Below are 13,468 nucleotides of genomic sequence, written 5' to 3'. Positions count from 1 at the left end.
GGGTGCGACGCCCTGGAGTATAGTAAAATGTGAAAACCCCTTTAGCTCACGGCGCCGGGCCGAACCCCAAAGCTGTAGGGGGTGAGTCTGACCCCGCTGCAGAACACTTCCCGCCCCCTCGCCGGTGCCACAGATCGGCCAATCAAATCCCTCGCCAAGAAGACGTCCCGCCTCCCCATCATTTCCGACCAATCGGCGCACCCTTATCGCGCAGACGCTTCGAGACTTCCAGGCGGGCTCGGATTTGCTCCTTCCCTAGCTCAGCGTTTCAGGCATGCGCACTGGGGCCTCTCATACGCGCGCGCGCGCGCGCGTGGCTCACTGCGCATGTGCGTTGCCAGGGGACGCGCAGGTAGCCTGAGAGACTTGGAAACGGGGCCGGTTGCTGAGGCCGGGAGGAGGGGCCCGAGGCGTGAGGGCAGCCGCGATGAGGGCCGTGTTGACGTGGAGAGATAAAGCGGAGCAGTGGTGAGGCGCCGGGCCGTCCGGGAGGAGCGGGGGGCCGAGCCCGGCCTGGCTGGCGGGAGCCATTGCGGCCACCTCGGTGGTTGCCAAGGGCAACGGGCCTGCGGCCTGGGCTGAGGACGCTGAAGGCTCCCTCGCGAGCGGGGAAACTGAGGCCCGGAGAGGGGGGCAAAGAGATGGGCCACGCGCGCGGCGGTGCGGATTTACGCGCACTTGCAGCTGGGTCTTTCCCTCCCCCGCTCGGAATCATCCTGGGCTCATTTTACGCCCCCGACAGTGTTGCCCAAACTCCACAGGTTTTGCCCCTGCTCTGCTTACTCGACGTTTTCCTTTCTTTAAATTGCCCCGCTTATTGCCGCTTACCTTGATTTTACATTTTACAAGGAAACTTTATTACTCCAGTTATGGAAATCAGCTGCCAATTTAAGGCAACTGTAAATTTAAAGTAGGGAGAAACATGGTTAGTAAGTTGCCCTAGGTACTGTGGCTCGGGAGCTTTGCTCCCACACCAAGCCTTGTCTGCAGTCTGAGATCTGGAGATTTAGCAGATATGGTCAGAGGTGCTTGAGATGAAGGACTCCAAACACGACGCTCTCCTGGGCGCAAGTAGCTGGTTTGACAGAATTGAAAGGGAATGATTTCTTCGCCTTACGCCTGGAAGTTATTTGATTGCAGTTTTTATCATCTAAATCCATCACGGAATAATACCTTTTGGGAAATACTGACTTTTGGGTGGTTCTCCTCAGCCTGACTTTCAGAATCTTCCTAGATGATCTTTTCCGTTTCCTTGTGAAGTCTCTATTTTTGCCCCTGGGACAGAATACTTGCCAGTCTGTCTTTTCTTAGGCATTTCTGTGGAAAGCGTGACTCCTCTCCTCATCTCACCTTGAAATCCTTTAAGGCTGCCTTTGGAGATGGTTGCTCTCTCTTTTGTACTCTGCCCAAGCAATAGATAACACTTATTACGTGCAGACAGTGGCTAAAAACTTCACCTTTTTTGTCTCATTGTAGCCCCACAATAGCCCATTAAGGCAGGTACTATAATTACCTCTATTTTACTGAGGAAACTGAAGCACAGAGAGGTTATATGATTTGCCAAGGTCACACAGTAAGTAAAGGAGCTGGCTTCTTCATTCCAAAGCCAAGAAGGTTCTTAGCCACAATGTTAAATTTTTCCCCTTGTTACAAAAGCTGCAAACTCAAATGCCTGCAGGAGTCAGACAGGCAACATAAAAGGGAAATGTTCATTTGCATCTTAAACACAAGGACTTGTCTGTTTCCCTAGGAGTAATCTTCTGTACCCCACTTTTTTGGGAAACATGTAACTCTGCTATTATAACTTCTGCTTTTAATAGTTTTGAGTGAAAAAAAATTCTTTTTAATTCTTATTATAAAAGTCCCCACAGCACAAGTTGGCAAGTGAAATTTGGCTTTGATGTGTGAGATAATAGGGAATGGCAAGGAGTGTGGCAAACTGGAGAGCTCATGCTCTCCTTGGAAAGGGGCAGCTGCTGCTCAATTCCTGCCAATTACTACCAAGTAGGAATTTGGCCTCATGTGCCTCAGATATTCCTGTTTTCACCAGAAGCTAAGAATCTGGGTTTTTATGTGAAATGCCCTAATTTCAAAATGTTGGCATCTAATCTAAAAATAACAAAATGCCATGTGGGCCAAACAAGACATTTGCTAGCCAAATACAGTCTGATTTGCATCCAGTTTTCAACCCCTGGCATAGAATTTCATTCATTCCGCTCTCGTGGTACTTAAGAGTCTATCTAATTGAAGAGTTTTTTTGGTGAATCTGCTTATTTCAGAAGTCTGTGAACCCCTTAAGAGCAAGGGCTATGTCTTGTTCATTACCAAGTTATTACAAAACCAATTCCAGTCAGTAGTTGTGCCTATTTGAAGAACAGGTGTATCCATGAGTGAATGAATAGGTGAATGGGTGGTGAATTAAGATTGGTTGTTTGATTTGTGGCCCATTACAGTTTGAAACAGTGTGTATTACCAGAGTATATGCTAAAATGGGGACTGGAAGGGTTCTCTAGATCTACAATCCCCGTTTATACATGATGAAACAGAGACTTAGCGAAGTGACATTATATGCCTCAGATCCCAGCGTGAGACATAAAAATAAAAAAACTGCCAGAGATAGTAGAAAACTCAAAAACCCCAGGCGGCAAGGTCAGCCCTCCACACCTGAGCCAGCCGTGGTCTCCTGTCTGCTCCTGTGCGTCTTGTCTAACCTTCACGTAGCAGCAGAGATTCTTGTTTTTGGGTCCTGCTGCTGTGATCCTGTCACTCCACTTCTCATAAACCTGGGATGATGCCCTACTTCAAATCATGCATTTTACTGGGTGGCCCTATTTACCCTCTCTTACCCCCAGGCTTGCTAATTTTTTAATTTATGCTTTACAGTTGAGCTAAAAACTCCATTTTTCTACCCAAAGGCACTTCCCTAATGCTCTCTTACTCTTCTCTTTTTCTCCCTTAAAATCACTGCTCCAAGCTCATCTCAACATGACATCTTATTTGTTATTTTGGCCTACCTTATTCCAGGGAGGCCAGTGTCGGCTGTCACCCTCCATTCGCACCAGCAGACATGTACTGAGCACTCACTGTAGGCCAGACAGTGTTTATGTGCATGCCCTGGTTTCATCTCCACAACAGCCTGTGAGGTTGGAGTTGCTACCTGGGTTATACATGAAGAAACAGAGACTTAGCAAGGTGATACAACGTGCCTCAGATCCCAAAGCAAGTAAATGAGGCTGGGTCAGATTGAGCAGGGGTGAGAGACTCTGTGGGACTGCAGTGTACAGTGGGGTGGGGACAGGATGCGCAGAGGAGTTTGCAGGACTCACCTTCTGTCTGCAGTGAAAGTTGGTGATGTGTTATTGTCATAGAAAGGGCAGATGGAGAGAGAGTGCCAGTCGCTGTGCATAGACTGCTGCAGATGGGGGAGCTCCCCAGCCCCCAGAGTGTTCAGTCAGAGGCTGGCTGGCCTCCTGCCCTGCTGGGGGAGTTGGACTACATGACAGGGACTAGGGTGCTTTCCAGACCTGAGTTTCTTTGATCTTATGATATAATGAAAATCTGGGGTTCAAGATAAAACCTTGTCATTTGTTGATTATATTCATTAGGAGTCAAGGACAATGCCATGTACTGTGGGCTGATAAATGTGTAAAATTAGGTCACTGCCCTCAAATTGCACATGCCTGTAATCAAGGGACAAGATAGTGGTTGAGACAATATAAATTATAGAAGATTATATAGTTCAGAGCTAAGTTGACTTGTACAGATTCTAAATAAAATAAGAGTTTAGGTTGGGGCAAATCAGAATTGTGTGTTATACTTTAGAAAGGAAAATTTCAAGAAATTCAGAGAAAATGAATTTTCACTTCTAAGAGGGAGGTGGTTTAAATTTTGGCCCAAATAAGAAACCATTTTCTGATAATTCAGCCCTAAAATGATCCTTGTGAAGAAGGGGTCACACAGGAACCACTTTGATGAGTTCAGATGTACACAAGGCAGAAAAGAATCCGCATAGCCAAGCAGCACCATGAAAGAGCTGAGATGTTCTCCAGCGACCTCCCACGAACCACGTGTCAAGCGTGGCTGTCCTCTCACAGTGTGGAGGGAGGACACTTGCCTGTCCTTGTAGGTGAGGACGGGAGCTCAGACAGGCCTGTTCTTCTGACCCCTCTGTTTTTCACTCTACCTCTTCACCCTGCTTCTTCCTGCTCAGAGGGTAAAGCACCAATTACGTGTTCCCCAGGCTCAGGGGAAGCAAACCTGAGAATCAACAATGCCTGGTTCTGTTCCCACATGAGAAAGGACACAGAAGAACTCACTGCCTGCGTTTGCTTCTGGCCAGGGGGAGGCCCAACTGGAATAATCTTGTTTCAGCTTCTCCATCAGCCACTGTGTGACAGCAGACAGACGACTTACCTCTGCCCTTTAGTTTCCTCAGTGATAAAAATGGGCCAGTCGTGGCTGGCCTTGTCTACTGCCTTATATAAGATCAAGTGAGACAATCTAAGTTTACACTCTTCAACTCTTAACTGTTAAATATATGTGAAGATTTATTTTTATAGGAAGCGTCTGAGGTCAACAGAGTCTATATAAAAAACTTCGTGAATTCCAGACATAGTGCCTGGAGTATGTGATAATACCATTTTTTGGTTGTTGAAGAGCATGGCAACTGTTGCTAATTGTTTTGTCAACTATGACATATGATAGTAATGACGAGAAAGGAGGCCATAAAGCCAGGTGGGTAGAGCCAGTGGTTGGGCTGCAGCCAGACCTCTTGGGTTTGGATCCTGGCTTCACCTCCACTCAGAGCGGTTTTTTGGGGGCAAGTTACTTAACTTCTCTGTGCTTTAGTTTTCTTATCTGTAAAATGGGTAGTGGGTTGTTGTGAGGATTAGTGAACTAATCTCTCTAAAGAATTTAAATTGTACTTAACACACAATAAATAAATGTGCGCACTAAATGTTAACCACTGTTTTCATTGTGAAAGTATTAAAAGTAACAGATTTGACATACTTGACAATACGATAGTCAACGGTAGTATTGTGCACATTCTGTTCAGACCTGGGTTGAAATTCTGGCCCTTCTGCTTGGTGTGGTGCGCTGCTGGACCTCTCTGAGCCTTGTTCCTCAACTATAAAATCGAATCATTTTTTTCTCCCTCACAGGATGGTTGTGAGGATGAAATAAAAAATGCATTTGACAAGCTCAGCGGGCATCTCTGTGGTAAGCCTCCAAGCGAGGTTACCGGGGGCATGTATTTTGTCTGTTCAGCCCATGCTGAACTTTTCCTGTACGCTGTCTTAGCAGTGCTGTCTGACATACTCGAACTAATAAGATCTCTGCCTGGGGCATTCAAGAAGCTTTGTAATATGGCTCCAGCCTGGTTTTCCTAGCCTTATCTCTTTACTGTCTTGCACAGAGCCAGATATTGTGGTCAAATTAGATTATTTGCTATCCCCCACCCCTTCATTCTTTTTTTTTTCTTTTTTCTCTGCCTGAAATGCATCACCTGCCCAATCTCCTCCTGCATGTCTCAAATGCCTCACATCTAAGTGTCGCCCAATAATGGACTCAATGGAAATCGTAATGATATATAATAATAAATGCCCAGTGTCCCAGAGACTTGTGGATTTACTAGCCCTGTACATTTTCTCAGATTGTCTAGCTTTTATGTATTATAGGAAGAGCTCCTACTCTCAACTCTTGACCCTTTGAGCCATTTCTGGCGTCTGGCTTCTGGGCATGTGGAAATGGGGGCATCGAGCTAACTGCTGAGTGGCTGGGATTGAATGGACTGCCAAGGTGTGGTGGCTGAATGGAATTTGCAGCTAAATGCAGTTCTTAGTCCTTGTTCTTCACCCTCAGACCTAAGCAGCGTGTCAGAACGCACATAAAGTTTGCTTTCCTAGCCATTAGCAGACCTCATCACTCTGGTTCCTAATTGTCCTTTTGTCTTGTCTTGTCTCCTGTTTAGTATATATGACCTTGCATTTAAGCCCGATGGAACCCAACTGATTTTGGCTGCAGGAAACAGATTACTGGTAGGAATTTGTCTGAGTTTCCTTTTAAGTGCCTTTTTCCCTCTCGCTCTTGTAAGTACTCTGAAATTTGACCTCCTTTTTTTTTTTTTTTTTTAAGACAAAAAGGGCTAGGGCGGAAAAACCAGTCATTACTTTTTAATAGGGAAGGAAATGAGCTATTTAAAACAGGTAAGTAAACTGTCTATCAGATAGGAACCTGTGAACAATACCTCCTTTGGAGTCATTAATCTTTCCCTTCTTACTTTGAGACACCCATGAAAGAGTTCAAAACAATTAATCAAAATGCCTTTGAAAGTGGACTGTTGTCAGTTTACATTCTGTCCCCCTAAAAATTCAAGCAACAGGACTGAAGGGGCTCCCTCCATGAGAAGCCAGAATGCCTGACCCCCACTTTTAGGCTCTGGTTTACCTAAACAATTCCATATGGATGCTGTCCTGTTTCTCATATTTTCCAAAACTATAAGCTCCCTCTGGAATCTCTCCCAGTGTATAAAAGTAATTTTCAGGGAACTCTTTATGTTTGACCTGAAAACCTCCCTATAATCTCTCCTTCCTCCTGCGTAAGTCCACTTCCTCTTGCTCTGTTGTCTCTAGATATGCGGACTGACTGATCTCATCCTCCGCATGGTAACTGCCTAACCTTAAAGTCATACTTAAATTGTCCTGCAGACCTCTCCTCTCCAGGGTAAACATTCCAAATCCTTTCAGATTTTTTTCATAGTTTATCTTCTCCAACACGAACCATTTTTTTCCTAAAGGGTTTTGTCTTGATTTCTCAGATGCTATTTTTTTTTTTAAATCTCTAGATACTGTCTATGTTATACAGCTATAAAACGTCCTAAATTCACACAGCAGCTGTGTTTTATAACCCCCACCCCCCTCCTGTTTGGGAGCCAAGTTCAGGTCTGTGACTTCCAAATTCTTGGCGGCAAATATGAAACATCTCTGTGAAGTTGATGTTAAGACTAGGAGTAGCGCTGAGAAGTAATCCTGTCATCATTTGTATTTGACTCTTGGTTCGTGCTGACTTTATCTGGGGGCCTAACTTGATTGGCATCCAGATTCATGTTAGAGTGAGAGAAGTTCCACAGAGTGAACTTTTGTTTCTCAAGGGTTATTGGTATGTTCTGGCTTCTCGGGTGTCCGACTTTAATTCACATCCTTTCTGGTTGCTCACTTGATAGAAATTTAGAATATTGACAGATGTTTTGTATATAAACAGAAACAGCAGCTGCAACTTGTAGAAATTCTGATTAACACGGTGCCATGTTGATAGTCCTTCTGGCTCTTTCTTTCCAGGTTTATGACACCTCTGATGGCACCTTACTTCAGCCCCTGAAGGGGCACAAGGATACCGTGTACTGTGTGGCGTATGCAAAGGATGGTAAGCGGCTGCTCTGGGTTTGCAGTCTCTGTGATGGCCCCGTAGCTGCTCATTTTGCTTCTTAGACTATTTTAGTAGTGTCAGGTACAACTTGTAGACTTTGACTCAGTCATCCAGTTGACAAGTACAGATTGAGGGCTGTGTGCCAGGCCCTGTTGCAGCTGCTTTAGACACTTCAGAGAACAAAACATACCAAAGCCCATGCCCTTAGGGCCTGATATCTATGTGGGTGGTGGGGGGAGGAAGAGTATGAGGGAAGAAGACCTGCTATGGACGTAGTAAACAAGTAAATTAAACCGTGTGCTGGGAGGTGATCAGTGTTAAGGAAGAAGACAAAGTAGGGCAGGAGAAGGGGGTTGAGAGTGCTGGGGCAGGGGATAGGGCCGAGTATTGAATAGGGTGGTGAGGGTGGGCTCAGTGACACAGGGGCAGGGAAGCAGTGAGATTCTGGCGGTGGGCATGGGGGAGGAGAGTTCCTTGAAGAGGGAAGAGCCATTGCGAAGACTCTCAGGTGGGAATGTGCCTACCAGATGCTGGGCAGAGTCGGGGGGAGGGTGGGGTGAAGGTAAAGAGGTAATAGGCAGTGTGGCCAGATCTTGCTGGCTGTCATTAAGAGCTTTGGCTTTGATTCTCAGTGAAAATGGGGAACCACTGAAGGCTGCTGAGCAGAGGAGGGATCTGATCTGATTTCTTTTTAAAAGGATCCCTCGGGGTGCTGCGGGGGTAATGGTCTGCAAGGGGGTAAGGGCTGGGGCAGGGTAAAGAGAGAGGAAGCACCGGGCAAAGGTGCGGATGGGAGCACAAGAGGTGGTGAGATGTGATCATGTTTGTGTATGTTGTTTAAGGCGGAGCCAGTAGGATTGCCTGGCAGGTTGAATATGGGTAGTGAAGAAAGGAATCAAGGATGACACCAAGGTTTTTGACCCAAACTGTGGAAGGATGTGCTCCACTGAGGCGGGAAGGCTGCCTGTGGAGAAGCTTGAGGTGGTCCAAAGTCCACCTCTCTTTCATTCTTTCCACGGGATAGGAAGGCACAGCAGTTGAGTGTGGGGAGAGGAAAAATGCAAAGCAGTTGCCCAGGAGAGCAGGAGAGTGGCTGGCCCTGGGAGCAGGTGAGCTCCTGGGGACGTGAGGGTCCGCTTGGAGCTGGCAGTGATGAACTGAACGTGACGACAGCAGGTGTGATGAAGTCTTCTCCACCACTGTGAGCTGCATCAATGAAGGGGTGGAGGAGGTGGCGAGTGGGTGGTTTTGCAAGCAGCTCTGAAAATGAAGTCAGAGCAAGGAGGAGGGGATGATCTCTGCACAGGAGGGATGTCATTTTCTGCATGACCCGAACTATTGACTGAGGAAGAGAGGATGGGAAGACCTAGGGGCCAAGGGCGGTGGAGAGGTCATAGGTTCTAGGGGTGGAGGTGGGGAAGGGGGGGCGGTGGTCAGAGAATGGGCACATGAAATCGCTATTGAGAGTTAAAAGTAACCCGTGCTGCCCACAGTGTAGGACTAGTGGGAAGAACTGACCTTTGGAATGAGAAGACTCTTAAGTTCCAACCCCAGCCCACTCCAGAGCTCTGCGTTTGCTCTCTCTCTATTTCCTCATGTGTCACGTGGATCCAGGGTCAGCGGGCATGCGCTGTGACCACTGCCTCAGTGTCTTTGCACACCATCTGTTCTGTCCAAGAGCATAGGTCTGTCTTTTCTTTCTGCAGCTAGCTAAGCTTTGCTCAACTCTTAGGCCTTAGCTGAAGGAACTCATCATCAGAGAAGCTTTCCCTTATCTAAATTAGATCCCTGGTTATTCTCTTTCTGAGGATTCACTTCTTTTGTTGCCATATTGTATTTGTGTTACATAAATTTAATTTAGTCCTTACCTTTCCTCTAGAAGAAACTCCATGGAGGTAGGGACCATGTGTACTTTAATCAGACTCCATCCTCAGCACAGAACTTGATACCTAGTGTGCAGTAGGCACTCAGTACAGCCTTGTTCACTCAGTGCCCGACAGAGCAGGGTTTGAATCTGGAGTACTGCCTCCCAGCACTGGGAAGAAGTAGGGGAGCAGCTGATGCTTGTTAGGTACTTTGAAGAACTGGTATTTAAAGAAATATTCTCTGGGAAATGCTGGCTTAAAATATATTCGAGAATTTTCTTTTAAAAAATCCTTTTAGGTAAGCGCTTTGCTTCTGGCTCAGCTGACAAAAGTGTTATCATCTGGACTTCAAAATTGGAAGGCATTCTGAAGTACACGTAAGTAACCATTTAGGTATATGGTATTACTCTTTGACTCTTACTGAGCTTTGCTGGCAAAGTTCTGTAGAAGAGATGGAAGGGAGAATGGTGTTCTCTGCAGTTAAGCTTGAAGTTAGGTTACGAGGTGTGCAGTGGGTAATGAATAGGTGAGTGAGCATTTCTAGAGCATGACAGCCTGGCCGGCTTCAGCCTTGGGGTTTTCATAGAGCTGAGTTTAGTTAATCTGATACTGCAGTTTCCATGTGACCCTGACCTGTCCTCTTCCAATGTGCCCATCTCGGGGAACGGCCTCACATTGCCGGTGTCAACAGCCGGACACCGGGGCGTGTGCTCCCATCTCCTGGCTGCAGGGATCTGCTCACATGCTTCTCCTGGTCCTCCACCTAGAAACCCCTGCTCCCCCTGCAGCTTCAGGCCCAGAAGCTCCTGCTTCTGAGGCTTTCCTGTCTCTCTAGACTTGGTCGGGCTCCATAATGGCATCTTCACAGTTGTAGTTTGACATTTAACTAATCACCAAAACTTTTTTTCATCTTCCAAAACTAAAGCTCTCTCTCCATTAGGCAACTGCCTATTCCCCTCGCTCCAGCCCCTGGCAGAACCAAGTTATGACTGCGTCCATGTCCTTTCCCCAGACCCTCCTTGCTATCTCTGAGGTTTCTTACCTCCCCTCAGCCCCTAGCAAACACCACTCTGCTTTCTTCTCTATGAATTTGAGCATGCTAAGTGCTCAAACAGTGGAATCACAGCATTTGTCCTTTGGTAACTGATTTCTTGCACTTGGCACAATGTCCTCAAGGTTCCTCCATGACATAGCTGTGCCAGAATTCTCTTCCTTTTTAAGGCTGAGTAGTATTCTTTGTCTACTCACCTGTCATTGATGGACACTGACAACGTTGAGTTGTCTCTGCTTCTTGGCTATTTTGCATAGTGCCACTGCAAACATGGATGTGCAAGTCTTTGAATGAATATTTCAGGCTATCAGTAAAGAGTTTCACAGACATGAAGGAATAAAACCACATGCATGCCTGGCTCACTCAACTTTCACTGGTGTCTAAGGATCTGCCACGTTTGCAGGTGCTGGCCTGCAGTATCTTCATCGCACCCCCATTCTGTGTTCCAGGCCTCCACACGGTATGAGAGCAATGGCCATTAGTGAGACCCTTCCTGTGCACCTGGCACTGGGCCCACAGCTTTACTTCACTATCTTATCAGCTCCCAGACTGGCGGTGTCCAGCATGCTGGCCCTGGAGGAGGTGGCACTGAAGCTAGGCCAGGCTGGGCTGGGTGGGAAATGTTTAAGATAGGTGGTGGGTGAGAGGCAGTCGAGAGGAAAATGAACCCCTATGCTGTTTGCGGGCCACCTGCGTGGCAGCTGGTGGCGTGTAGGCCAAGAGGCCATGGGCTTATCATTAAAATCTTCAGTTGTGACCTCTGGGTTTCTGTGGTTCGCTGCAGGGCAACCTACCTGCTTCACTCCACAGGCACAGCGACTCTATCCAATGCGTCTCCTACAACCCGGTTACTCACCAACTGGCATCTTGTTCCTCCAGTGACTTTGGTAGGTTCTGATTCTTGATGTGACTAAAAATCTGGCCAAAAATACTGAGATTTGTCCAAAATGTGGGGATTTGTCCTGAGCTAATGATACTCTCTACCTGCAGTGGCTGAGGGAGGTTGATAGTCATTCTTTAAATTATGTAGAAACCAAGAGAGTGAATGATGACATTGTCTGGTAAGAAATTTGGGAGACAGGAAGAAGGGGTCCAGGGAAGGGAAATAAGGTAGGAAGGATGGGGGGGGGTGTCTCTGTTAGGCCTGCCCTGCCTTATCCCTGTGGGGACAGTCCAATTGCCCCCAATACCGTATTTGTGTGGTGTGCTGCTTGTGCGCTGTGTCACCTTTACTTGTTTGGCGGCGGCAGCTGTCCTCCTGAGGGGATGAAAGCCTTGAGGAGTCCACCCTGCCCCACAGATGGCACCAGCACAGAGGAGAGGGTCAGTGGAAGGTCCGTCAGGGCTGGGGGATTGTAGGTTATTTCTGTTCTGGTTGATTCTGGTGTCAGCTCATCAAAGATAGTAGGTCCAAGGGAGCAGCCCTTATCGAGGAGTCAGAGACTGACTCCCCCTTTGCTCATCTCAGATGAACATGTTGTGGCCCCGCCATCTCTCTCACTGATAGGGACGGGGCGCAGAAGAGAGCATGTCATTGAAAGCACATGTGTAAATAGAAGGGGCAGGGGTGGGCATTCATTTAAAAAATTTAGCGTTTTCTCCACGCGCAATGTGCTTTCTTTGGAGATTAAAGAGAGAAAATAGCATCCCTGCCTTCAAAGAGTTTGTGGTTGGGGAAAGGTGGGGAGTTAAAATTTGTGAAAATGTAATACTAAGAAGTAGTAATACCAGTAGTTGAAAGCTTGTGACGCGCCAGGGCTGTGCCAGGGGCTGGCAGTGAATCTCACAAGCCCGAGGCAGGTCCTGTTCTTAGTCCCACTCTGCCACTGAGAACCAGCCGGGCTGAGGGCAGGTCAGCGGCTCACCTCCCGCCTCCCTTCGCCCAGCGGGTCAGGCCTTGGACAGCCCCCTGTGCTGAGCACTGTGAGGCGGCCCAGGCAAAGAGGCGGCCTCTGCTGGCTGGGAACCCAGGCAGGCTCAGGGGCGCATAGATGAGATGTACACAGGTTGAAGTACGTGGGGGAGGCCTTCTGGTCCGGGGAAGTAGTGCAGCAAGTACACTGCTGTTGCATCTTGTTCTGTAAATCTTCTTTTGCACTAGAATTACTTTCTTGCTAGGCTTCCGGGCTCAGGCAAGTAGATGTGCTTATGTACCTGTACATATACCTGTTGTGGGGCACTGAGCAAGAGCAGCTGAGAGAAGGGGGCAAGCTGAGGTGACCAGGATGAGGCACGACCCAGACAGGGTTGTGTTGTGGGTGAGGCCTGAAGTGATTTCCAGAAAGCACCATTCATTACACTGAATGCTAAGTTATATGCTGGTTGCACAATAATAGTTATGATGAGTGAAGTTGCCATTTCTTTGAGTTAAACCTTTAAAAGTTGGCTAGAAGAAACACCAATTTGGCTTACTTTTTTCCATCTTCTTTTGGAATCATGAAATGGGGCTATATCTACTCAAAAGGATAATGTCCAGGTGGACGATGGGTCACTGTCCATAGGTCCACCCGTGCACACCGTCACTCAAGACCACTCAAGCTCAGGGAACAACAACAAGGGGGTTTATTTAACAAACAGTCCCAAGCTGGCTTCCCCCTCTCTTATCTCCGCTCTTGGGGTCCCCCTCCTACCAGCCTGCTTGGGCCAGTTTCAATGCTGTGACTGACTGGACCATTTACTAATCAGCTCATAGCTTGCACCTGGTAGGTCCATTCCACAATCCAGGCACCAAGTCCATGGGCCTCTCTTCTGCCTGCAGCTGGAGAAGCCACAGTGCAGGAGCTGCCCTGCGGGGCTCCAGGGGCTGCATGCCCTGGGCTGTGTGGTAGGAGAACCACTGCTTGTCACCATCACTACTAGCCTCTGCTAGCAGCCTCAGCCCCAGTGGGGCCACTGGTGGTGGGCAATAAAATGCCCATCATCCACTGCCACTTGCACTGCCCGCAAGCAGTGCTCAGGGGCCAAGTGCCAGAGACAGCCCTGGGGGCTGGCGGCGGGGGTTGTTTCTGGTTCACAGAAAGTTGCCAAGATGATAGAGAGGTCTCTGCACACCTCATCTATTTCCCCATGACTGCATTTTATGTAACTGTTGTACAGTATCCAAACCAGGGGGCGGGGTGCTCTGCCA

At 47.7% G+C, this 13,468-nt stretch overlaps 1 protein-coding gene across 2 annotated transcripts in view; it reads left to right on the top strand.

Moving 5' to 3' along the window:
* Nucleotides 1–427: 427 nt before the first annotated feature.
* The window catches only part of IFT122 (intraflagellar transport 122), a gene marked incomplete at both ends in the record, with an annotated part of 55,333 nt that continues 42,292 nt past the window's right edge, over nt 428–13,468 (top strand). For both annotated transcript variants that reach the window (XM_084248443.1, XM_084248442.1), the window contains 5 exons: nt 428–468; nt 5,972–6,038; nt 7,338–7,422; nt 9,589–9,667; nt 11,152–11,228. In XM_084248443.1, coding sequence (XP_084104569.1) covers nt 428–468; nt 5,972–6,038; nt 7,338–7,422; nt 9,589–9,667; nt 11,152–11,228 — 349 coding nt within the window. The remainder of the gene's footprint in view (nt 469–5,971; nt 6,039–7,337; nt 7,423–9,588; nt 9,668–11,151; nt 11,229–13,468) is intronic.

This window comes from Talpa europaea (genome assembly GCF_964194135.1).
Source record: "Talpa europaea genome assembly, chromosome: 11".
NCBI lineage: Eukaryota > Metazoa > Chordata > Mammalia > Eulipotyphla > Talpidae > Talpa > Talpa europaea.
The sequence above is the reverse complement of the archived record's forward strand: the minus strand, read 5'-3'. Positions and strand labels throughout refer to the sequence as shown.